This window comes from Eutrigla gurnardus (assembly GCF_963514095.1).
Source record: "Eutrigla gurnardus genome assembly, chromosome: 16".
Lineage (NCBI taxonomy): Eukaryota > Metazoa > Chordata > Actinopteri > Perciformes > Triglidae > Eutrigla > Eutrigla gurnardus.
This window is the reverse complement of record NC_139927.1, coordinates 19,707,793-19,734,633: the sequence shown is the minus strand read 5'-3', so window position 1 is coordinate 19,734,633 and position 26,841 is coordinate 19,707,793. Positions and strand designations below refer to the sequence as shown.

General features: G+C 43.5%; 2 protein-coding genes across 2 annotated transcripts in view; both read right to left on the bottom strand.

Moving 5' to 3' along the window:
• Positions 1–297: 297 nt before the first annotated feature.
• insm1a (insulinoma-associated 1a) lies at positions 298–3,037 on the bottom strand. The gene has a single exon (XM_084030345.1). It carries the CDS (start codon positions 2,866–2,868, stop codon positions 1,507–1,509), a length of 1,362 nt encoding a protein of 453 aa, XP_083886471.1. The 5' UTR covers positions 2,869–3,037; the 3' UTR covers positions 298–1,506.
• A 3,223-nt stretch (positions 3,038–6,260) lies between these two features.
• Positions 6,261–26,841, bottom strand: part of cfap61 (cilia and flagella associated protein 61) — a gene marked incomplete at its 5' end in the record, with an annotated part of 42,370 nt that continues 21,789 nt past the window's right edge. Inside the window, 9 exons of the mRNA XM_084030628.1 lie at positions 6,261–6,854; positions 6,988–7,075; positions 11,663–11,874; positions 12,022–12,104; positions 16,870–17,197; positions 18,797–19,089; positions 22,025–22,193; positions 23,059–23,227; positions 24,028–24,120. Coding sequence (XP_083886754.1) covers positions 6,744–6,854; positions 6,988–7,075; positions 11,663–11,874; positions 12,022–12,104; positions 16,870–17,197; positions 18,797–19,089; positions 22,025–22,193; positions 23,059–23,227; positions 24,028–24,120 — 1,546 coding nt within the window. The 3' untranslated portion in view covers positions 6,261–6,743. The remainder of the gene's footprint in view (positions 6,855–6,987; positions 7,076–11,662; positions 11,875–12,021; positions 12,105–16,869; positions 17,198–18,796; positions 19,090–22,024; positions 22,194–23,058; positions 23,228–24,027; positions 24,121–26,841) is intronic.

Below are 26,841 nucleotides of genomic sequence, written 5' to 3'. Positions count from 1 at the left end.
TTAAATGTATTTATATTTACAGTTGTGTTACATAAAGGCGTATTGTGATATCTTTTAGAATACGCATCTTTAAAATGTGACTGTTTTTAGCTCCAAAATGCATTAATAATTCATATAAAATTGAGGGTTTTTATCATCATGTATGGAGCACTTTTTAAACAGCATTTACGTGTTTGTGGTTGATTAAATCCAGCTATTGAACCACCTCTGCAAATGTATGATATGTAAAACATATAAAAGAAAAAGAAAAAAAATAAAGGAAAGATGGAATAAAAACTGGATCTCAGTTTGGCTTTTTTTTATTATTTTTTGGACATTTAGCAAAATACTGCAGAAACATCCAAAGCAGTATAAGAGCTAAGAGTTACAAAGAAAACCAAAACACAAAATAAAATCAATGATTGCATTCAGTTATTATTTATTCAGTAGCGGCTGAGAAAAAACTCATTGATTGCTATAACGTCACTTGAACACACCGTCCTCTTTCATATAAGTTAAAGAAAAATAAATGTGGCTACAAAATAACAACAGCAACAGCTCACGGACCACACAGAGCAATAATTTACACAAATAATTTAATAAATACATAAATAAATAGAAAAAAGGAGTAAGATATACTGTATAGTGGTAATACAGAAGGCTTTATGAAAAATAATAATCATATTGTACCCAGCCAGTGATAAATAAGTGATCAAAAGACAATCAGATCAGATTAAGGCAGTTTTACAGCAGGAGTTTCTAATCCAAAGGCATTACCGGCTACACTAGTGGTTTCTCTTTTTGTTTTCAGGCAACAGCTACTGATCCACAGATCCACAAGCTATGTTAAAGCTAATCAGAGTGATGAGATACACGGTCTCCTCCGGCCTGTGACTTCTGCTCTTCCTCGGCTACAGGTCGTCCCCTCTCTTAGGTCTAGAAGCTAATAGCACTTGTGCAGAGATGCTAGAAAAATAAATGAACAGTCTAACGCTTTACGTGTTTGAAGGGTGACGTCAGAGATGCTTGGAGCAAACGGGGTTCTGGGTCAGGGTTCAAACACACACCCAGAACCTGCTGAAGTGTCCTCGAGCAAGGCACCGGGGGCCCTGCCAGCTCCAGGTGAGCGGCTGACCTCTGACCTCTACAAGTTGGTGCACAAGGAGTTACACTGCAAAAAATAATGTCATCCTGTCATTTCTTATTTTAGCTCAATGAGTGGACAGCTCATAGGAAAGTATGACTTGGAGTTGGGCGTGTCTTATATCTTTAAATAGGAGAATTGTTTAAAATGTGGTATTTCTTTTACCAAATAACTGAAAGGAGAAAATAAATGGCTACCATCACATTCAGAGTCTCTCACCAAAGTGCCATACATTTTTCACTTGATTAAAAAAAAAAGAGAAGAAAATAAAATACATTTTAGAAGCCCAAGCTCGTTAAGAAAACTGATATTTTTTGCAGTGTAACCCTAAAAAGACAACGCTGGGTTTGTTTTCGTGTTATCTCGCAGCCTAAAGTCCCGGATCAGCACGCGGGGCGGAGCGGCATCTGCAGCAGGATCACCTGCCGGTTCTCGGACGGGTGGCATTTGTTGATGTGTCTGGTGAGTCCCGGGGAGCTGTAGAAGACGGCGGGGCAGTATTTGCACGGGTAGACCTGCGAGGAGTGCAGCAGGCGGATGTGCCGCTCCTGGCTGCCCCGGTTGGAAAAGTTCTCCCCGCAGACCGGACACAGGTGGCAGGTGGACGCGCTCAGGTTCAGCGGCGCCGCGCTCGGCTCGCAGGCCGGCGCGTCCTCGTCCTCCGCCGGTTTCGGGGAGCCGTGCTGAGACGCCAGGTGCTTCCGCAGGTACGCTTGGCGTTTAAACTTTCTCCCACAGTGATTACAATCATACAGCCCTTCGTCTGAGCCGGACTCGGACGGTCCGGGGCTGGGTGTGTCCCTGTCGCTAGAGTCCTTCGCTTCATCCGGGGCCGCCTTGCCGGACGTCCCCGCCTTGTCGCTCTCCACATGCTGCACACCGGCGGCTCCGCTCTGAGGCTTCGGTTTGTGCCACCGCCGGTGCGACGCGAGGTTCGCCGGGCAGCTGAACACCTTGTCACACTCGGGACACCTGTACTCGACCCGGACTATCCGGGAGCACTTGTGCTGCGCCAGAGCGAACGGGTCCGCGTACGCCTCCCGGCACAGCTGGCACACGAACTCGCCCAGCGGGACGTTGTCACCTCCGGGCAGCTGCGGTCTGTGAGGCTTCTGGTCCACCGGCGCCTCTTTAATCTTGAGTCCGAGGACCGGAGACGTGGTGACATCATCCTCAAAGTGCAGTTTCCGGATAGCTTTGGTTTTCTTGGACGGCGGTTTGCTTTTGCGCTCGGTGTCGCCGGACGGCCGCTTGGTCGCGGCGGTGGGGAGCGTCGCGGTGGGGAGCGTCGCGGTGCGTGTCGCGCTCGCTTCGGTGCGGCTGCTGTTGCTGGAGCCGATTTTCAGGTCCACCGGGGCGAAGAGGTGGTCCAGAGCGGGGAGCGCCGCTGCGGGTGTGGGGTAAGACTCCGCGGAGACCGGCGATCCGAGGTTGAAGCGCCTCTCCAAGTAGCGGTCGTGCTCCTGGCTGACGGGGCGGGTGGGGCTGTAGAGCGCCTGGTACACCGCCTCCGGGTTCCCGAACTGCACCGGTCTGCCGACCTGCTCCGGGGCCGTGGCCGCCGCCCCGCAGGTGGGCGTCGGCGTCTGTGCGCGCACCGGGAAGCAGGCGAGAGGCGCGCAGGAGGACGGCGGCGGCGGAGGCGCATCAGCCGCCGCTAGCTCCGCGTCCTCCTCGTCGGAGCGGACCCGGTAGGACACCGGGTTGGTTTTCTTGTTCCTTTTCACCAAAAATCCTCTCGGCATGTTCGCGCTGGACGGAGAGCTGAAGGCACTTAGAGAAGGGAGAAGAAATCCACTTTCAGCCGCTCGCGGACACAAACATCTGATGCGTCTTTTTTGTTGTTGCTTCCTGCTGCTATTGATCCTCTGTTGTCCTCCCGAGGTGCTTTCACCACAACATAGCTGCACTCTTTTTAAGGCGACATGATGACATCGTTCCCGTCCCCCTCGTTGACTCATCCCTGACCAATCAGGAGGAGCCGAGGTCCCCGGTGGATTTGGGGAGTGGGTGTGGGAGGATGGAGAGGCTGGTGGGGGGGGGGGAGGGGGTGATGGAGGGAGGGTGGACTTGCAGATTGCAAAGCAGATGTACCTGAGGGTTTTATTGTGTTTCACCCCCTCCCCACACTCTCTCCTCCTCCTCCCCCTCCCCCTCCTCCTCCTCGTCTCGACCCGGGCACACGCCAGGAGCCTCCTGCTTTTACGGTCTGATGAGTTTGTATAGAAATCTACACGTGCCTCGCCTTTATGTGTCTCCTTTGGGTGGCGGGGGCTCTGATTTGTCCAAGAAAGGAGACATCCGTCCACATAACGATGTCATGAACAAGAGAAACAACAATAAGACAAAAGTGGAGATTCAGCTCCAGGGAGGAGACCGAAACAGACCTTAGAAGGAAATTAAATAAAAGTCAAATTATAAAACTTAATTATACTGTTCTGTGCCGCCCAAGCCCTTGGGAGCAGGTTTTAAAATCCAAGACATTCAATGACTTCCCAGGACAACTATATGTCCTAGGAGCGGATTTGAAACGCGCTTTTACGCACCGAAGGACGGGATGAAATTCGGCCAACTAGCCACATTAGCCAAATAACCACACAAGCCTTTCTAACCAGCGTGGCCTTGCAGCATGTGCGCTGGCGTGACAGTTAACTCCGGACATATGAATCCGTCATTTTACGCATACATAATTAATAGCGAGAGGAGGGTTTCCTGCTTTGCATCACAATGGCTGCGCTTGTGCAAGCTGTAGAGCCGCCGTGATTGAAAAGGAAATTGCACAGTTGGGGGAAGAAAAAAAAAGAATAAGAATAAGAAGTGGGGGCCCCAAAAAGCAATCTGGCCCCCAGATACCGTCGGCGCGTGCTGTGCGTAATCAGTGCGCTCTTTCTGTGTCACCAAATGGGGCAAACCGAGATTATCTGCGCGTTAAAACACAGCGAAACCCAATTCCTGCAGGTCAGATCTGACCCGGTCAGCCGGATAGGAGTCTGTCTGCCACCGCGAGGGATGATGGGATGTCGCAAGTGTCGGTGCTGAGCCTCTGAAATGACGAAGTAAAGACTCGCGTTGATGTTTGGGAAGCAGCAGGTGCTTGGTGACGTCACACTGTTGAGCTCAGTCACATATTTGATTGTTAATGTTTCCAAACTTGGAGCTGAAATATGAGAAATTACAACCCTAATTATGTTTTTATCTCATCATTGCAGCAGTTTTTACTTTCCTGCAGTTTTTGCTTTTTATTGATTTCGACTGAAGTGAAAACTCTTCTCTTCATCCCACAAGATAACACTGGTCCATTATTGAGTCCCTGAAGTCAATAATTAGCCAGTGTGGTGAGATCATTTCAGCCTGTTTCCCATGAACATCAACTTGTTTCAAACTTTTTTCCTGAACCAAGAGTCATTTTTCTTCATAGGATTGAATCAACCTTCTTCATGCCGTCTCGGTTCCCAAGATAAACATATTTATTTACATGAAATTGATGAAATAAGTTGATCTTTACTGGAAACTGGTTGAAATAACCTCAAAGTTCCAACAAGTTGTTTCAGCTGTATTACGAAAACAAGACTTTAATGACTTAAACCGATCAAACTAAATAAACATGTATATTCTTTGCGGTGGAAAGTCATCTAGTATGTGAACACGTCTTTAATATAATGCTCAATGTCTCATAATTGTTTTTGACGCCAGAAATACTTCAGCTTGAACAGATAAAATAGTAAAAACAAAGCTAACATAATGACTAAAAAACTAAACTCACCTAATGATGAGTTCCTTTACATATTATATAAACTCTTCAATATCACACATGATCATTAAATACCATACAACTGTTTATTTTATTTCTAAGACAGTTAAAAAAATTGTGCAAAATATCACTAAGTTAAAGTCACTATACTACTGAGGTCAGCACAGGCATTTGCATCTATTTGCTTTTGTATCTCATTTTAAAAGATCAGAGATTAGAAAATCCCGATACATGCTGAATTGGGGATAATCGGGTTATTTGCATTACGTAATTGTAACATTAAAACGTGACACCAGCAGTGTGTTTGCAGCCTGCGGGTTGTTTGTAGGTGCGGACATATGTTGTTGTGTGTGCGGTTATTTTCCCGACAGGCTTCAGCTCGGCCTCATTAGCATACAGCTGTAGAGTGACACCACCTCCCCCTCCTCCTCCTACCCCCTCTCCCTAAAAGCTTTCATCTCCAGCCGTGTGATTGGTCACGCTGCTGCAGAGTCATATACTCACAGTTACAGTTGGAGATGTCTGTGGAAATACAAAACACGTGTCAGAAATGCTTACTTGCATTCAACTATTTACTGTGAATCACATCTATGTTAGAGGAAGCATCGAGGTAGGGAGCTAAAACGACGATTCGGCGGATGTTTGCAGGAGAAAAAATGTCCTGGAGAAGTCTCTCAATTTCTCCAAATTAAGAGACAAATGAAAAAGACTTCACATATTAAGAAAGCCTTCATTTAAAGTTCCTGTACCTTTAAGTGTTTATCAGGAAACGTACATCAGCTCGTACCAACCAATATCAACCAATAACATCATGACATCCATCAACCAATCGACAACTTCAGCAGTGAGGTGGAGAAGGTGGTGAGCTCATCTTTTAAATGATCAAATCAAATTCTTCCCAACATTAACACGTGCCTGCTGATCCGGTTTCACTTGGAAACACGTCACCGTACAGAACTCCCTTTCAGCTCCACTTTAACATTAAACCATGGACAGAAAAAGGATCACAACAGATGCAGCAGAACCGAGAGCTTTTTTTAATCCACACGTCCTCCTTCCTCGTCAAAACCACTCCACTGTCAGGAGATTCAGGTGTGTGATGCTCTGCCGTCACATAAGACTTCTAAAACACAATGTGTGTGTTGAGGAGCGGGTCCCTGTTTTGTTTGTATTTCAGACACACAACCACAAGGTCAAAGAAACCACCATTCATACGCCTTGTGGTCTACCTTCTAAAGGCAGGAAGAAGAGGACTCTTAAATAGAAATGTAAACAATGCAGGATTGAAATAAAATCTATTTTTGTATTAATTGTTTCATAACAAATTAAATACAACTTCAAGGAAACAATGTTTTCTGGGTAGAAACTGAACAAGAAATCTTCAACGACAATAAGACTTTAAAAAGTGTTTAAATACAAAAAAGTTTTGTTAGCAGGGCGACGTCCTGTATGATGTCACAGCTGCCCCGGGTAGGTGACCATGGTGATGTCCTGTATGATGTCACAGCTGCCCCGGGTAGGTGACCATGGGGATGTCCTGTATGATGTCACAGCTGCCCCGGGTAGGTGAACATGGTGATGTCCTGTATGATGTCACAGCTGCCCCGAGTAGGTGACCATGGTGATGTCCTGTATGATGTCACAGCTGCTCCAGGTAGGTGAACATGGTGATGTCCTGTATGATGTCACAGCTGCCCTGGGTAGGTGACCATGGTGATGTCCTGTATGATGTCACAGCTGCCCCGGGTAGGTGACCATGGTGATGTCCTGTATGATGTCACAGCTGCTCCAGGTAGGTGAACATGGTGATGTCCTGTATGATGTCACAGCTGCTCCAGGTAGGTGACCATGGTGATGTCCTGTATGATGTCACAGCTGCCCCGGGTAGGTGAACATGGGCAGCAGGTTGCGGTTGTAGGTGAGATATTTCACAGCGCTGCTCCTCAGAGCCGCTCGACTCTCAGCATCGACACGTCCGTCCTGGAGGAGGACGTTTGATTTGTTTAAAATGTGTTTTTGTTCCGCAGACATACATGTTACATTTCTCTCAAAAGCAAGAGGTCAGACTCCGATCAAAGTGGTTGATTATTGAGATGAAAATAAAAGCACTGACTGTGTTTGAGGTCATCTGATGAAGCTCCTGCTCAAAGTTGGAGAATCTGTCGTGATAAACGGCCAAACACCAGCTCTGTTGGAAGAAACTGCAGCAGACACACACACACACACACACACACACACACACACACACACACACACACACACACACACACACACACACACGCCAAGTCTGAAAGTAGCTAGCAGCATTAGCTCCGAAATTCGCTCCAGTGAGGACGCCATCTGCAACACTGCCAATACTAGCTTCAAGATTTTACATTAAAAACTCATGAAGTAAGATTACATTGTTACATTTGAACCAACCCAAACTTTATTTGTGACTTCTCACAAAAAAGATTTGTCCCATTTCAGATGTTGCTCTAAATGACTTGAGATAAGAAAAAAAAAAAGAGAAAAAAATCATTTGTGTATCGGAAATTAGTTTCTTCTTCTTCTTCTTCTTCTTCTTCTTCTTCTTCTCTCCCATTAATCATCTCACGACCCCTCGGATGTATCTGGTGACCCTCTGGAGGGGCCTGACCCCCAGGTTGGGAACCACTTGACTAAACTAGCTGAATATAAAGTAGTTAAAGCATCTACAACAGTAACACTGCTCTAATATTGATTCAGTATCAACTAGTAAGTCAGTTAATCAAGGTATTTGTCTTTTACTTCTGATACTAATACATTTACTTTTGTATGTTTTTGAAAGCATGGGTTTTTTTTTTTTTACTTGGAATGGAGTAATATTACATTGGTACTTTTACTTTGAGAGAAGTACTTCTTCCACTGCTATCTGCAAAGCCAAACACCACAAGAGAAAAACTATTAGTGTAATTTGGGTGAACTGACCCTTTAATCATCAGCGAACCCTTGAAGGAACTCAACACACACAGACACACACGGACACACTCTAACTGTATTGGCTGAATGACCCCCAGCCGCCACGGTCAATCAATGATTTTAACGGCTCACGATGCTCCGCCAGCCTCCACAATGACTTTACGAGTCAGCCCAGTGAGCGGCGTGACGAGGACTCGGTCCCTGCAGCGGGAGGCTCCGGCTTTGTCTCGCCACAAAGACAGATTGGGGAGCTGCATAAACAGATTAGGAGGCGGGGGACAATAGACGTCCATATCTGGGGGTCATTTGTGTTGAAACCTCAGAAGCAGGTCACCCGCTGTTTGACAAACACACACACACACACACAGCAAAGTCACACCAGCAAACACACAGACAGCATGAGGACAAAGGACACTGAAGGCCTAAATCTCTCAGAACGCTTATGTGCTATGTTGATGTGTGGGGTCATCAGTCACCAGATGAATGATGGGAAGTTTGGCTGCCTGCAGCTTCCTGAAAACATTTCCTCTCTCAGACGCCGGTGCCTTCAGAAACAGTGAAGGAGGCTCGTTTTACAGAAGTTGGTTATGAAACCACCTTTCCTATTTCATTTTTTTTACCACCTGCCGTTTATCAGATATCCACAACTGAAAAACAGCATCATGTATTGTTGCCCAAGTGAATACCACATGGGCTGGACGAACACGGGACAAAACACAATAACGGCAGAAAATATCAATTTGGTGAAGCGCTTTGTTGACAACAAAAACATACTGATCATTCCTGCAAGTTGTTTGTTTCCCTCCTGAGTTATTGAAACTAATAAAAGATTTCAGGACAAAGAGGATATTAGCTTGTTCCCTCATTCCTTTTGGTGACAGGTTGTAAACAAACCCCCGAGGTGAGACAGACGTGTTTGGAGGAGAAAGCGGTGGCCGAGCCTGATGTCAACATCCGTCACAGTTTGCACACTTTCAATGCTATGGTGGATAATTAGGCAGGATTTAGGTGGGCCCACTTTAAGTTGGATGTATTTCTCCCAATAAAGGTGTTTTAGATAATCTGGATAAACTGCTGTTTAAAAGTCACGTTGTGTGTTTTCTATCCCACTGAAGTTCTTCGTTATAATATCACCACGTTACCAGGGGCCGTGAATGAGTGAATGTTAACGTGTTTCCAGTAAAAACAGGAAGCTAGGGGGGCCTTTTTGCTGATATTGACTGCGTTTACGGTGGCCCCAGTGTGGGAGGATCTTCTCTCCGGTGCAAGCTGGCCCTTTCCGGCAGTATTTCCTCCAGGTTTGGCCCCCAGCTGGTTCGCTTGGAAAGGCTCCAGCTGTGAGCTCTAGAGCGCCCGCTCTAAACGGCGCCGACTGTCCTCAGTGCATCGTGGGTCTGTGGCGGCGTCCCGACACAACACGGACCCGTCTCATTAACCATTACTTGTGGGTGTGACTTGCTGTGTCATCAGCATTCATATACACAACCAATGTGTTGGTTGATTGAATTGTTTAAAAGCCTCTTAAGTTTGCTTAAAAGAAAACTAGATTGATGCATTTAACTTGAAAGTGTTGCCCACACATTGTAGGGTGAATATTCCCATTTTTCTGTTCATGGTCACGAGGGGCCGGAGCCGATCCCAGCTGACGTCGGGCGAAGGCAGGTTAGAGGTCACCAGTCTATCCCAGGGCTGACATGTAGAGGCAGACAAGCATTCACACTCACATTCACACCTACGGGACATTTAGAGTCATCAATTAACCTGCATGTCTTTGGACTGTGGGAGGATGCAGAGAACCCGGAGAGAACCCACACTAACACGGGGAGAACATGCAAACTCCACACAGAAGGCTGCCCCTCTTGCTGTGAGGCGACAATGCTAACTACTTCACCCACCACCGTGCAGTTCCATTCTTTCATATGGCAATATGTATCGCAGAAGAAATAATATTGCGATGTCAGTGATGCATCCCAAAGGTAGGTCTGTGTTTATATTTTTATCCCTTCATTGGCTGCAAATTGATACGACCCCGAGTGCGGGCGAGTCATCAACAATATTCATCATTTTCCAGGAAATGATCAACTCTAAAACACCATTGCAGGGAAAATTCACCACCTTTTATGTGGATGTTCAATCAGAGCTGATGGTAAAAATAGTCCACTAGGGAAATATATTCCCCATTGCTGCTATATTGAGCAGGAAAGCTGATCTCTTCTGCTGCAGAGCTGCACTGGCTCGGTCTACATGTACCAGGATGGATTGCTCTAACTCATACAATGTCAATGAGGGAAATACTCTATCTATCCTAACCTATCACAGGGAGACATGTAGAGACAGACAGGTAACCAGGCTATCACAGGGAGACATGTAGAGACAGACAGGTAACCAGTCTATCACAGGGCTGACATGTAGAGACAGACAGGTAACCAGGCTATCACAGGGCTGACATGTAGAGACAGACAGGTAACCAGTCTATCACAGGGAGACATGTAGAGACAGACAGGTAACCAGTCTATCACAGGGCTGACATGTAGAGACAGACAGGTAACCAGTCTATCACAGGGCTGACATGTAGAGACAGACAGGTAACCAGTCTATCACAGGGCTGACATGTAGAGACAGACAGGTAACCAGTCTATCACAGGGCTGACATGTAGAGACAGACAGGTAACCAGTCTATCACAGGGCTGACATGTATAGACAGACAGGTAACCAGTCTATCACAGGGCTGACATGTAGAGACAGACAGGTAACCAGTCTATCACAGGGCTGACATGTAGAGACAGACAGGTAACCAGTCTATCACAGGGCTGACATGTAGAGACAGACAGGTCTCACACTCATATTCACACCTATGGGACATTTAGAGCACACTCACACCAGCCCGTTCGATCCGTACCGTCCCCAGCCGGCTTGCACTCACGCTGCTCCAGCCCAAACGGGCCTCGGCCTGATTGCCTGTTCATACGTCATCACGTCGAAATACGACACACGTATGACTTGATGTTGTTTTCAAGGATGCCTCAAAGTCATCACAAGAGAGAACACAGAGAACACGACTGAAACTTTACTGACATGTTCCTCTGCACATATTTAGAGTAAACGTACCGGTCTGGTTCCGCTCCGGTACCGCTCACACCACGAGTCTGAAGCCCCAAGCCCGACCCAGAATCCCGCTGTCAGTCATCAACAGTATGTTCAGTCATAAATCGTCTCGATAGCGGGGGGAGATCAGAGTTGAACACTGAGCGATAATGAGAGGGACGGTCTATCGATTAAAGCCTATGTCATGTCACCATTGCGTACCCGTGCATGTGCGCGTGCATGGACCGTACTCAAATCTACCTCTTCCAAGCGTGCCGGGCCGAGGAAGAGTACTGTTCTTAAGTACGGAATGGAGCGCTCACACCGCCCAAACAATCCGGACTTTAGGCTAAATCGTGGCTGGGTCGGCGCTGTTGGTGCAGTGTGAGTGTGCCCTTAGAGTCATCAACAAACCTAGACTGCATGTCTTTGGACTGTGGGAGGATGCAGAGAACCTGGAGAGAACCCACGCTAACACGGGGAGGACATGCAAACTCCACACAGAAGGAACCCAAACCTGGACTCAAACCAGGATCAGTGCTACCCACTAGTCCACCGTTCAGCCTACTAAACATTAAAAACGTTAAAAACAAAACCTGATTTGTTTTTTTAAAGTTTTACCAGATTGATGTTTTGTTGACAAAATGGAAACACCAGTTGGCTTCTATATATTTTCGTGCTTAAAGATTACTTTTCAGTATTTCTTCCCATGAACTGTCTGCAGACCCTTGTTATCTGATAGGTGCTCTCCTTGTGTCTCCCACCTGTACAGGTCCTGGATCAGGCCTTGGTGGTAGCGGGTGGACAGCTGGCCCAGCAGCTGCTGGTGCTTCCCGTACAGACTCAGGTAATTGGAGACGGGGAGGGGCTTCAGGGAGAGACAGGTGAGCGTCTCCACCAGATCGTGGAGGTCCAGATGTAAACAGAAGTAGTCGCCCGTCTCCACTTGTCCCGTCACGATGCCGCCTTCCTGTACCTTTAAATGGAGGAACACACCAGTTAGAGAGTCCTGCTCCTGTTGAGGGAGTCCTGGTTTGCTTTTTAACATGTCAGTGTTTTTGTTCACAAGTGAAAAGACAAGAAACATCAACGCACGACTCCGTTCATTTCCTGACAGACGTACATGTTTAACAGGAGGACCGGTCAGGCGGGTAGCAGACGGTCTGGTGACATGCAGGTAGTTGGATCCTCCAGGCAGCTTCCCACCTGAGGAGAGAGGGGAAACATGATGAGGGGTAAAGTGGGATGTGGTTCATAGATTTAATGTTGTCACCATGTTGTACTTCTTGAAAGTGACGTAGGGCTCAGTTTTATATCATTGTTAACACACAGATTATGTTTGGATTTCAACTGTTGGTCAGATTAACCAATGGCTTGAAGATGCCACCTTGTATGACGGGTCTTTTTTAACAGTTCACTGTAGGGTTGCACGGTATACCGGTACTAATTTGGTACTGGGGTACTGAGGCATTTAGAACGGTACTATATTGCATTTGGACGGGACCGGTACTTGCAGCGCCGCCGGCAGCGCCCGCAACAGCGCGGCGAACTCGCCGCGTGACGTCACCGCGTTGTAACTACAGCTGAGAGGACGAGGAGCGAGCCGCAGCTTGGGGAGATAAAAAGAAAAAGCAAGCAAGCCGGAGGGTACAGCTAGCAAGTTAGCGAGCAGCGTGGACTGGAGCAACAAACGGAGCAAAGCTTGGAGAGAGCGACGTTGGAGAGAAAGAGAGGGGGGGGGCACGGAGAGGAGAATGGCTGCTGCAACCGTCACCACGCCGCAACTTGCGGACAAACCAGGGGCGCGAAGTGCGATATAGCCGTACTTTAGCTTAAAAACAAATGCGCAAGGCGAGGCAGTTAACGCCGATGCACCACTGTGTAAACGGTGTTTAAAACATGCATGGCTAACGGCGGAAACACCTCCGACTTAGTCAAACACTTAAAGGACAAGCCCCCAGACCTCCACACTGAGCTCAGGGAACGACAGGTCATTTACTCAGGAAGAAAAGCCACATTCAGTGCTAAAAGCAATCGCCACCGCCCTTCACTCTTAACAGAAGTAGCCCTGGAAGAAAAAAATAGAGCTGGTTTATTTATATTATTATATTTTATATTATATTATTGTATTTATATGTTCACAGTGATTTTTAAAGTTTTTGCCATTCATGCAGCCATGCTGATTTACAATAAATCTGAAGTGGTCCCTTAATTCTTTTCCAGAGCTGTAAAATGCATACATGCATTATTTTTAAATTGTGTGCATTAGAAAAGCTTGTCTTTGTGGTATTTTATTTTATTTGCTGATTAATGTTATTGTTCTAAGATTTTCTATTTAAATAAAGTCAGTAATGACATTTTTTGCGTTCCCTTTTTATTTGAAAAAGTATCGAAAAGTATCGAAATACATGTTGGTACCGGTACCGGTACCAACATGTATTTCGATTGGTATCGTTGGTATCGTGACAACACTAGTTCACTGACATTTTGTAGAGTAAATGAATATTCAGTAATGTAATTATCAGGTGTAACCCTGGATCATAATAGTTATGGGTTAGCAGACTGCCACTGGCAATCAAAATTCAGAGCAATCAGCAATCATGGAGTCAATTAGAGCTGCATGATATATTGTTTCAGTTTTGTGCAATGTTGACAAATAAAGTCAAGCATGTCATGCTAAAACTATTTTGTTACTTGATACAAAGGAAAACTCCCATGATTCTCATGTCCATGACTTATCCAGTATTAGTGATTAATTAGCTAGAGTCTAGGTCGGCCCGCCAACTTTCATGATGAACTCTCATGATTTCCTTGTCACAGTGTGAAGAAGAATATTTTCACATTGTATTATACTCTTCCAGCTTTGATATTTTACAAATTCAACACTCTCTACAATCTGATTTCAATCTGGTTCAAATATGGTTCTCTTCAAATAAGCTTCTTTTGAATAAGAAAACATCATATAATATGTTGTTTTGCACTCGACTGAAATCACTTCATCGTTCTGCTGACTGCTTCTCACAAGAAGTCCGGAAAACAATTATAATGCAATTAATATTCCCAATATTGGACTATGCTGATGTTATCTATGGTAACACCTTTGAAACAAATCTCCGTCTTCTTAATTTATGATATAATAGTCTTTGTAGATTTGTGCTCAGGTGTCCTTATAGAAGTCATCACTGCCTAATGTATGAGTCCTTGAATTGGCAACTCCATTGGTCAACACTTATTTTCAAATGTATCTATTTCAATTTCCCTTTATATTTGAAACAACTTTTAATCCTTTTTACTTCTCAATACAGCCTACGGCACATGGACCATCTGTTTCTAGTTACACCTAGAATCAGCAAAGAAATTGGTCGTCGGGCATTCAGATTCACAGCTCCATCAGATTGGAACAAACTTCCGTCCTCACTGAGGTCCATCACTTCTTTTCATATCTTCAAATCATCTTTAAATACGCATTTTAAAACATTCTGCTGTTGTTTCTGATCCATCTTACCTTTTCTCTAGGACTCATTTTACTCATACCTGCTTTCCTTTGGTCCACTATACTATATATATATATATGTATCTGTGTACAAATATGTACTGTATACTTTACTTGTGCATGCAAGAAAATTTATTTATATGGGTGTATAGTATGCTTGTACAAATGTCTATACCTCCATTTTTGCAGAGAGATTTTTCTGATCATCTCAAGGGGCTATCTTTGAAATAAACAATAAAGAATAAAAGAATGAATAAAGAATACTGACGTTAATACAGACCTTCAACTTTCTATGACACTGTATTGATGCAATATGTTGTAGTGACCAGCACGCACCACCAGAGCTCGTCTCTACAGTGAAACAAGCAGTTGACCTCAGAAAGGTGGTGACTTTGCCGCCACATTTCAGAGTGCTTTATCCGTCCACTTTTTATGTGTTGTGTTACAAGTTTCTTTTGTTTTATGTTCCGTTGGCTTTGCTGAATTTATTGCGGCATTTCGATCAGGTTATGGGTGGCCGTGCAGCCGATAATAACACAATTGTGACATGCCACCTGCCATTTTGTTGAGTAAATTTATATTCAGAGTAGAGATAGACCGATATGATTTTTTCAGGGCCGATACCGATACCGATTATTAGTAGTCAAGGAGGCCGATAACCGATATTCGGAGCCGATATTCATTTGCAGTAAAAGTGAAAATACTGGTGTCAAAATTTTGAATTATACAAACACCAACACTTAACTTCTTTTAAATGCCTTTAAGCATATGTTTATTAAACAGCTTTTCAGAATTGCAACATGTATAATATAATAATATTAATAATAATATAATAATAATAATAAGCTGCTTCTGTCTATGAAATATGGATATTCTTTTGAGTAGTGTCCATGGGCGTTTTGTTTTGCCAGCAATGGTCCTTTCCTCTCCCTGCCCTAAATATGTGTGTATATAGTGTACTTCTTCTGTGCCATTTATGTATTTAACTTTCTCTTTCACTACTTTTGTCAAAATGCTGAATATCGGCGCCGATAATCGGTCTATCCCTAATTCAGAGAAGGTAAGCAGATAAAAAGAGCAATCATAGTGTCAGTGTAAAGAAAAGGTGCTTCCACCAGACGAAGAATATTCATATAACTGAAAATGTTTCGTTTCAGTGCTGCAACATGGACTGGCACAAAACTGGGACAACAGTAGATCCATCATAACATGCCTTTCACTGTTAACGTCCACTCACAGAGGAAAACAGCGCTGAGGCCATGAACCTAGACAGCAGGCGACGATACGGCCGCTCTGCTCCCCGTGAACGCTGAAATCTCTCTGAAAAGTTCATGTGTGTTTCATCTCTGAGAGAAGGGTAAGCAGAGTGGCTGTTGTGTATATTTAACCCGTGGAGTGGCCTTGGTTACTCCGTGAATACACGGCAGCACAATGCACCATTGTTACTCCCTGCTACGGTTTGAGTGTCCACCATGATAAAATTGGATGTGGGTGGGTGTTTGAAAGATTGGAAAATGTTCCATAAAAGCATAATGAAAAAAATATTGCAAACCCAAACCCGGAGAGACGGGAGGAAGGACGCAGAGCAGAGCAACGAGGTGAACTGACAGACCCTGGAAACCTGAGATCTGCTGATGAAAGTGAAGGAATGTTGTATTTATGATAAAATGATGACGATGATAAATGAATATCTAATAACTAGTATTATCATGCCTTTTGAAAACGTTGGCATTTTTGCGGCCGCAATTTTTATTTTTTGCAACCAGTGAAGGAAGAGACCATATTTGGACTGTGGAGGTGCTTGCTTACAATGTTTACTGAGATAATAAATCAACAGAGAAGTAGGCTCATTTTCTCATAGGCTTTGGTGCAATCAGACTTCTTTTTGCGACCAGAAGAGTCGCCCCCTGATGGCCAGCAGAGAGAATGCAAGTTTAAGGCACTTTGAATAGGCTTCACTTTTCAGAGATTGCAGCCTGGACGTACATTGTATGAGATGAGAGATGTAGATCACCAGCGTTTTCACACAAAAATGAATGATCCTACGACAGACTTTCTTGACTTGCAAAATTATCTTTTCAATTGACAAATATCATATGTGTAATTCATTTTTGGGAGCGCCGTGACTTGAGCTCCAGTGGGTGTTTTTTTGGACTTTGGGGGCCGTAATCAGGCCAGGTCTTATGGCTTAGAGAACAACAATGAAGTGAAGAAGACATACTTCAACAAACAACAAAAAAAGTGAGGTTAATGTTTTATCAGTAGTGTTTCAAACTGTATATTTCAGTTTCACAAGAAAAAGAGACTTCAAGGATGAGGACTAACAGGATGTCTAAATGAACGTTGTCTCAGTCCAGTTAAAGAGCAGCACACAGTCACTGAGGCCAGAATTCTAATACAGTGGTTCCAGACATTGTTGTAGAAGTCCTCAATCCTTAAAACTCATTAAATATATATTTCCCAGACTTGAAATCTGACCTTGAATCTTGGCCTGTTTGTACAGCGGTACAAGGCGATCCAGTTCTGGTGGAGACTCGACCGCTGGCTCCAGAGTCGGGTCGAAGAGGGGCAACAACGTGGCCGCCAGGTCCCGGCCCACCTCCTTGGAGTTGACGTTGGCGTGTGACCACTCGTCTGTGTAGTAGCGGCGTGAGAATTTGGTGAGAGGCCCGGCACCCAGAATGGCTGAATCGCTGGTGTAGAAAGAGGTGTTTATGACGAGTCTGCTGTCAAAGCTCAAGAAGGACTTGTTGATGCTCTGGAAGGCGTCGTAGTCAACTCCAAAATTGGAGAGATTAATGAACACCTGATAGGGGGAAATAAAAACATATTTCCTTGTGAGTTCATGATCAAGTTCAGTGTAATCACATCTTACACAAACGGCAGTCTTCCTGTTGCAAACGTCCCTCGTGTTCATTCTTCTATGGCTGTTTCTTTATTAAAGGAAGGGTTTCACAGTATTGGGAAATACACATTCACGATCTTGCCAAGAGTTACATGAAAAAATGAATTCTTTCATATCTCTCTGGTAAATGTGAACCAATAGCCAGGAGTCAGTTTGCTTAGCCGAAAGACTTTGAGCAGTAGGAAGTAGTTAGCCTGTCTGTCCAAAAGATAAGAAAACCTGCCAACCACCTGTTAACCACCTTGTACAATAAAAAAAATGTCAAAATTATAAATTATGATTTTGGAACATTTATTTTGCTTATTTTGCTGGGTGCCTGCCCCCTGACAACAAGACTGCAGGAAGTCACTATTGTTGGCTAGCGATGTCACGACAGTAGATAGTTCGGTAACACGACGATGCAGAAATATTGAAAACATGACAGAGCTGGTTTTCAGATCAGGGCTCGAGACTAACCGTGTCCCGATGTCCTGGGGATGATAAACATTTCCCTAAAAATATGTTGAAATTGGGGCAGCACAATCCTACATGCCTAATAACGGAGCTAACAGCTAACATTACAAAAGAGACATCCGGCAGCGAACAAGGTCAACTATTACTGTTTGTTGCATGCATTTTTAGACCATAAAGGTTTTGTTTATCCAGAGGCCAGAATAGTGATTTTCATTTAAAGTCATCCCAATGTAAAGCCATGTATCGCTCAAGAGAAACACTAATTAGCAACACAATGTGGAAGCAAACTGGAAACTTTTCCTCAGCTTATGTGCTGGGTGAAAAGTTTAGTGAATGGGTGTGGGTGTCATTTTGGACACCCCAACATGTCACTTTTACACTGTGGATATTTGACAGATTAAACAAAAGACTAAATATGAATTGTGTATTAATCAGTGTCATCTTCAGCTTTTAAATTGCTGACAGAAGAGCAGATTTAACTGGATGCAAATAAACCTCCTAATTAAGAATGTTTTGTCAACTGGATTGCTTATGTTTTCTTTAAAAAGCCAGAACGAATCTTGAAAATAGAACTCGGTGACTACACTGGTTGAGCTGGACTTACATTTGAAGTAAATTAAAACATTAAATTGTTAGCATTAGGTAGAGTTAAAGTACCATGTGGAGTTTTCCTCACTGTATCGTTGAGTATATGTCAATATATTTCTTTGTTTAATTTTTTTTGTGTTTTTTTGTTTTTTTTTGGAACCTGCATGGTTTAACAGTTCATACAATACTTAAAAGAATAGAATATTAAGACAATAAGTCCATCTGCATGGTGATCCTCTACTGTCTGAGACAATGAAAATGGGAAACACACCAGGATCATTTTGTGCTTGACAAACACAGTCTGCTTCCAGGAGGGAAATTAACATCCAACCAACAGCCACATGCTGGTGAATTCATCATGTTGTTAGCAGACACCGAGCCAGTAAACCATCATTGTTTTCTCTTATAAAAACTGACTGAATAAGCAGTAAATCAAGTCACCAGGAAACTCTGACTTACTCCACACTGCAGATGGAGGGGCTCCGTGTCGGTGGTGAATGAAACAGATGTGAGAGGATCGGGGTGTTCTCCGTTGTTCATCTGGGCCAGCAGGCAGCTACGGTGGACCTGGACCTCTGCCTTTTCCACGGCCGCCCACACAGCCTTCTCCACAGCAGGGTCGCTGAAGCAGGGCACGCCGGGTTCGGGAGATGTGAGGACGAGATGGATGCGACATCCCCGGACGCCGAGGCTGAGCAAAGTCTCCACGGTGCAGAAGACGTCGAGGCTGTTTCCATAGATGACGGCATTATCTGGAGAGACACAAAGAACACATTCGCAACATTTTGAGCGACAATATTGTATCAATACATGGTCTCTAAGTATCAATGTTTACAATCTATTCATATTGCAAATACAAATTAAACCTGCTGGTAACAATGGCTTTTGCAGTCAACTAAGTTTTTTTATGGTGTGGTCATGGGTCAAGTTAGCGAAATTGGCAGGAAGTCGGTCAAAACAAAGGTGGAATGACTGACAAACATACTTTTCTGCAATAAAAATGATGGTGAGATGAACCGAGTGAACATTTTGTCTGATCAGATAAAACTTTTTTAATAAATTACAATATATTGTATGTGATGGCACTACAGAGCATATCGCAAAATGTCTAATGTCTATTGTGACATAAGCATCGTGATAACATCGTATCTTGGGACTCCCAAGATGAATCCCACCCCTAGTTATGTCTCACAGTCTTTCAGAGGAACTTTAACGTTTTGACAAAATGAGAGTTTAGTCAGAGACACTATCGTTCAGGAAGTGGCCATTTATAGCAAAAAGTTATACAGTTAGTTTCCCCCCCCCCCAACAAAAATGTATTTTACAGAGCTCTCCAATTATAACCAATAATAATAAAGTATGACTCAGGCTAAAGAGTCGCCACACAATGTGTCAAACTGAAAGATGGTCAGCTGTTATTACTGTTTACGACTAACAGACGTTCTAAGATGACTCATAAGAGAGAAGAATACTACCCACTACAGTTATTTCAGTGCACTTTTAATAAAACTCACTTAATTGTTGTTGTTGTTGTTGTTGTTGTTATTATTATTATTATTATTATTATTATTATTATTATTATTATTGTGTCAAACTTCCTTTGAAGAAACTCCGGTCTGATTTTGTCATTATTGTATTTTTAACTGTGTTTGCTACATTTCATATTACAATTTCTCATTCGGGGAAAATTAAAAGCAGCCTGGACCTTTATGTGAACTCTTCTCAAAACAAAGTGTTGTTATGTTTCAGTTGGCTATGAGTTATCAGCTGTTGAAAGAGACATTTAGCCTCTAAATTTCTCAGATGGTTTCTTTTAAGTAAGTATTTGAATGCATGATTTTTATTTGCAATGGCGGGTTTTTACAGTGGTACTTTTACTGCTGTACATTTTTTTTATTCTAGTAAATAACGACTGCAGTTGGAGTACAGAGACCAGTGTTACTGACGAACGCAGGCTGCTGTTCAGCGTCTCTGTCCGTGGTGCTGAAACAGAGGAGCTCTGCTGCTCCTGAACCATCAAGGCCAGCGCACGACAATAAACTACCCAAGGAAGCACATTTTTATGTTTCCAAAAAAGAGAATTAATTCCCCCAAACAACAAAGTGGTGTGCCAACATTTTTGTGGGAATTTATTGCCCTTTTTGTAGCCTTAAAAAAACAATGTATCCTCTATCAGGGATGTGAGATAGACTGGTCTTGGTTTTAGCCACTTTAATAAAGGTCTAATAGAATTACTTTATTAATCCCAGACTGGGAAATTATTTTGACACAGCAGCAGTCGGTCAGCAAAAGACACTTTGTACAACATAACATAAATAGAAAAACAAGATATATACAGTGTATACAGTACACACACACACAGTGCAAACTATACAATAAACAATAATTGAAAATAAACTATACAAGAGATATACAATACCTATTACTATGGAAATAGGGTTCTGAGTTTTCTCTGTCAGACACAGAGTTGTTATGGAGTGTGATGGCTTGTGGCAGATTTCCTGTATCTGTTGTTGCTGGAGCAGCCTGTTGGAGAAGGTGTCTGACTAGTGTGTGGTGTAGAGGGTGGTCAGGATTATCCATGATGGATAACAGGTTGTTCAGCGTCCTCCTCTCCTCCTCCAAATACCCCAACTCCATCCCATGCCTTTTCTAGTTCAATAGGCAGTCCATTCTATGTATTAGGACCCTTTATAGAAAAGCCTGGCCATGCAAACACTTGTAAGTAAGATTGCCGTTTGCAAAACTTAGCATGTACAGGATTTCCAGGAAAAGACCGAAACCAACCAAGTATTGTTTTTTTTTTTGTTTATTCCTCTTGTTCTCTTAAAACCATTAAAGTGCTTGAATGCGCCTGACTGTTGTTCCTTCATCACCATGAACACACACAACGTGGTTTATTTGGACTCAATCCCACATATGCTGCCAGAAATACTCACTAGAGCACCAAATGTGCATTAATCTGCCACTGAAAATAGTCCCCATTAATGCACTATTTCCTCCTGTTTGTTTGGTTAAAACTACAGTGAGTAGTCGTTTTAGGAAAATACTGATGAAACTATACATTTGTATTATTAAAGACTTATGTTTTCAGTAGGAACCAATGGGTTTGGAGGACAGGAAGTCCGAGAGTATTCAGAGATGGACCAACACTACACTAGATTTAGTATTTGTTGTCCATAAGAAAAGTATCCATTAGTGCTAGTGCTGAGCCAGATAGAAAAGAAAGCTACATCTGCTTTAGTGCAATGCTAGAATTTACATTCACTCTGTTCCTTTCCGTTATAATTATTCAAATATGTAAATAAACATAGTATCTATCTGCTGGAGTCTGCCATGGCAATTTGCATTTATTAATGGGTTTCCTTTTTGACTGGCATCAACTAATTAGTCAATATAAAAGCCTCACTCTCGATCACTGCACAATTCCTTCAGAGAGCAGATTCATTTTGCTTAATGACACTGTTTTTTTTCCTGCTCTGAAAAGCCTGGCTCTCAGAAAGTGATATGATAATGGGAAATGGATGGAAGAGGCCGACCTGATTCGCAGAGATGAAAGATTTCTCTGCAGCTAATTAGCTGCTTATTATACCGGGGCACTACAGCACTGACTGTCTGAGTAATGACATACTACTACTGATTAATTTTAGGTTCTGCATGTGTGTGTGTGTGCGTGTGTTCACTTACCCTCCAGCTCTACAAAGTTGGCACACAGCCAGCGGCGAGCAGCCATGCAGTCGTGGAGGTGGTTGAGGGTGAAGAGGTTGGAGGGGACGGGCCCGACATATCTGGGCTGAGCCGGCAGCTGGCTGATTGTGGCGGGTTGGCTCACATCCACACCAGTAGGACCGGGAACCTACAGCATCGCACGACACGCACTGAATAATTACATCAGACCTGTCAGAGTTTTACTATTATAGATGACGTTTCAGGATTAATATTACTGCTGCATTCATGTGTATGTTGCTGTTTTTAACTAATTTAATCTGCAGAAATTCATCATATTTTCTAAGATTGTCATCTGTCCTGTGAGAACCACGTATCTCTAAAAGGCCTGATTTCAGCTTTGTGACGATGCATTTTCCAGCTGATCAAAGTGTCTTTTTATAGTTTATTTTCTCAACACATGAAGGAACACTTTATCCTTCACTTTTACACAAACATTCAACATCAACACATCTGGAGATACATGGTTTTCACTAGATAGGAAGGGGATAAATGGCAAAATGAAAATTAACTGAAGTTGCCAGATATATATGGTGCAGGAAAAGGTACAATATTTACCTCTGGGTAGCAGAAAATGGAAATACTAAAGTACAAGTACCTTATATGTAGACATATACTTTACTTGAGTAAATGTGGTTCAAGTCGATTTTATTTGTACAGCCCAAAATAAAAAAATTGTCTCTCTTATAAAAAAATGAATTCTAAGCTCAAACACATTTGAGAAGATGCTTAACGAGCCTGAACTGTCAGCTGTCACAATTAAGATGTCACGTTAACTTGTTGCTGTTCACACGTTGATGAGGATCGAGCGGCTTGTGAGTGGACGATATATGACAATATATCTGCAGTAAAACCATGACGTCACTGGTGAGTTGGCCTACAATTTGCACACTAATGTGCACACAGCTGGTGCAGGAATTACTGAGCTGCTCTGAAGGCGACATGGGACTGATCCTCATATTAGAAGATGAAAAGTGATTGTGTCATTTTCTCACCCGGTACTGCAGGCCCGTACAGAGGATGAGGTGATCGTAGGACACCTTCCCACCACCGGACACACGGATATATTTGGACTTCCTCTCGATGCCCACCATCTTACCAGTCACCACATTGATGCACGAATGCAGGGGGAGCTGGGCCAAGTCTCTGCTGCTGTATGCATGACTGCAGGAAGGGAGGAAACCTTTTAAAGGGTCAGTTTGAAGTGTGGTTGTTTGAGGTTCTGCTCCATAGTCAGTGTATTACTACAGTAGAGTAGTAGAGACTGTGGAGGAAACAGATAGGAGTACCAGCACAGGAGCAAAGCAATGTAAAATCAAGATCAGTGTGATCAAGTGTATGTTATTTTTCAAATATTTTCACGGCTTTACAAAGCCATCAAACTCCATTGACAAAAACTGTTGAGTTGCTGGTCTAATCTATACTGCTCAAAAACATGAATGGGAACACTTAAATCCAACATCAGAGCTTGGTGGACAAAGTATGCTGGTCTTCCATTGATGAAACAATGCTCAATGGAAACCAAAATCCTCAACCCACTGAGGGCTAATCATAATATCTCAGTAGTGTGTTTGGCCCCCGAGTGCCTGTCTGAACTCCCAACAACATCTGGGCTGTTGATGAGTCGGAGGAAGGTGTCCTGGGGGATCTCCTCCCAGACCTGGATCAGGGCACTGTCCTGAATCAGGAGGAACCCAGGGCCCACTGCACCAGCGTTTGGTCTAACAATTGATTTCATCCCGGTACCTAACAGCAGTCAGGGTACCGTTGGCTATGACATGGAGGTCTGTGTGACCCTCCAAGGATATGCCTCCCCAGACCATCACTGACTCACCACAAAACCATCATGCTGGATGATGTTACAGGCAGCATAACGTTCACCACTGTGACTCTTTCACATCCGTCACATGTGCTCAGTGTGAACCTGCTCTCATCTGTGAAGAGAGCGGGTTATCTTCACTCACCTTGTGGACAGAAATCCGACGTCCTTGTGGTCGTCGTCGCCGGGTAAACCGTGTGTTGAGATGAGGGTCAGATTGTTGAACCTCAGATGAGGGCTATGAAAGAACATATACTCAAAAGCATGAGTGTTTTTCCACAGCAAAAAAAATCCTTACAAGACGACTGTTTTCGGGGGAAGGACACTTTGAATTTCAACTACCTGCTTCATCCATTGATGTGTAACAGCATTTAGAAAGGTGGGATAATGTCAAGAGGAAAATAAAGAGTATGGAATAAAACTTTGCTTTTATGTATGAGGAAGATCTGTGCCACACGTGAACACAGAGAGATAGATCTGCAAAGATAATTGGCCTTTGCACTCTTACACATTTAAATATTCACTGCTGCTACTGCTAACACTATTTGTGCTGAAAAAAAGGAGCTCGGATGAATACCTTAAATGAGGAGTTAAAAATCAATTGTCTCAACAGAATTTATTTAAGCTGGATCAATGAACCAGTTATTGTCCTTGACAGTCAGGTTGTTTCTGCCCAACCAGTGCTAGTTGTTTGTAGAGGCCTTTAAACACCGTTGGCATGGCAAATAAACAACACAAAAATACTCGCCTGCATATGTTATGTCTCTTTTATTGAAAAATGTATGAAAAAAGGAGTGGATCTGGTCTGCGCTGCATTTACCAAGGTTGAAAGGAGTAATTGGGTTTGCTATCCTGGTTTAGACTAGTGGTGGGCGATATGGCAAAATATCATATCACGATTTTGTTCAGGCAGGATCACGATCCATGATGTTATCACAATTTTTTTTTCATGTTGTTTCGTAAGACTATTTTGCAAGTTACAGAGCAGTACAACCAAACTAATTCCCCTATTTAAAAATATAGCCCTACAAGGTAACAGAACTGAAAGAATAACTGATCATTTAGGCCAAAGTACGTTTTCGAAGTGCAATTCTGCAAAGTATGAACATTCAACAAGAATTTTGACATGGTTTAGAGTACGAGTACAATCAGAGACTTTTGCATTACTCCCAAAATTTACATTGGTTTCAAAAGGTAAACAACAACACTCAAGTAACGTGCACTCTTGCTACTTGCTGAATTTTTATAAATGCTTGTATTATCAGGTCAACACTTGTCAACACTTGTTGACCTGATAATACAAGCATTTATAAAACTTCAGTGAAACGTTTTCATACTCTCGCGTGAAACTCGCGTCACGGCATCGGCTGGGTAAACACGGTACGCAAGGTAGCATTGGCAGCCGAGGATAGAAGCTATCAGGCAAGTGTTCTTTTAAATAAACTCCTGGTGTACTTACACTAAAATGCCTGGTTTTGTGAGTATGGACCCTATGTGTACTACTGTAGAAGTTTGGTAACATTCCATGCATTATTAGTGGGGTAATTTACGAGATAATCAAGATGTACCATCGCGCCAGTACTAAGCCATTTGGCTGATAGCCCTATCTTGACCAATGCTGACCATCGCTAAAAATGCTTCTGAGGGGGTATTTGGCTGGATGTCATGGTGGAAATGACCTAGGGTGCATTTTACTGTGAACCATCACTTTAACCGTACCGTACTGAAATCCACCTCTTCAAGCGTGCCGGGCCGAGGAAGCTTGCCTTTCTTAGGTACCGAACGGAGCGCTCACACTGGCCAAACAATGCGAACATTAGGCTCAATCGAGTCTGGGCGTAGTGGTGTAGTGTGTGTGTGCCCTTAAGATTTGGGTGAGAAAACAACTTTGGATGCGTGTATGAGCCATAGAACTGCAACTGATTGAATGTGCACTGTAGCACGATACTAACAATCTCTATGTAAAGGCAGATTGCGGAGACATTTGATACATTTAATGGTTCACAATCTAATATCGTCCTATCGCACACCCCTAGTTCAGACAACGAAGCCTTCGTGTCGTTGTTTCATAAATATAGACAGGTACTTTTGTCTACTGGGTGCGAGCAAATTCAAGGCGCAAATCCGCTTCAGTAGCCTTCTCTACTAAGGGGTTTGCCTCTGGTCTAGTTGACGATGGATTAATCCCGATATTGCCGACGGATTGCCACCATGATGTCACTCACCTGCCACGGGTTTGCCACTGTCAGTAATCGCACTAGCAGTCTCTAACGGAGGCAAGCTCCAAAGCTGTCAAAGGAAAATCAGACAGATGAAATAAAACTTCAGGCTCCGCCAACTGTGCGCCCAGAGCGGCATTTTTATAATAAAAGGACGGAGCTTTTCCCCATGTCCCACTCCAATTTTGCTCCAGTACCCCTCAAACCGAGTCTGAAGCAGGCCTAAGCCCGACCCAGAGCCAGCCTGTGTCTTGCACAGTTATCAACAGTATTTTCAGTCAAAACTTACCGCGATAATGAGTTCATAAAGTAATTTAAAAAGGAAACTGATCAGTGTATCAGGTGTACTATTCCTGTCAAACTAACAGGTGACGATATGGTAAAAGAAGAAGAATGTTGTGACATCGCTTCAGGCAGTAAAGATTCATTTTGGGATCTAACAAGACACCTCTCGAAAACATGAGTGCAATACGTGGGGGCGTTTTGAGTGTTGCGGGATGCTATCTGAGTTGAGCACCGATCGATATTGAGTGGAATGACGATAACACATCACGTCCATGTTGCGTGCCCGCACAAGAGTAAGTGTACCGTGTCGAAGAACACCTCTTCCAACCTTTCAGAACATGCTTGGGCACGGCGCGGATTACAGAGTGTGAGTGCGCCTTTAAAACGCTGCACTAGTCCTGGAAAATCCTGAACTGCCCTCATAAGTCTTGTGACTTTACTGTCTCTCTTGTGAT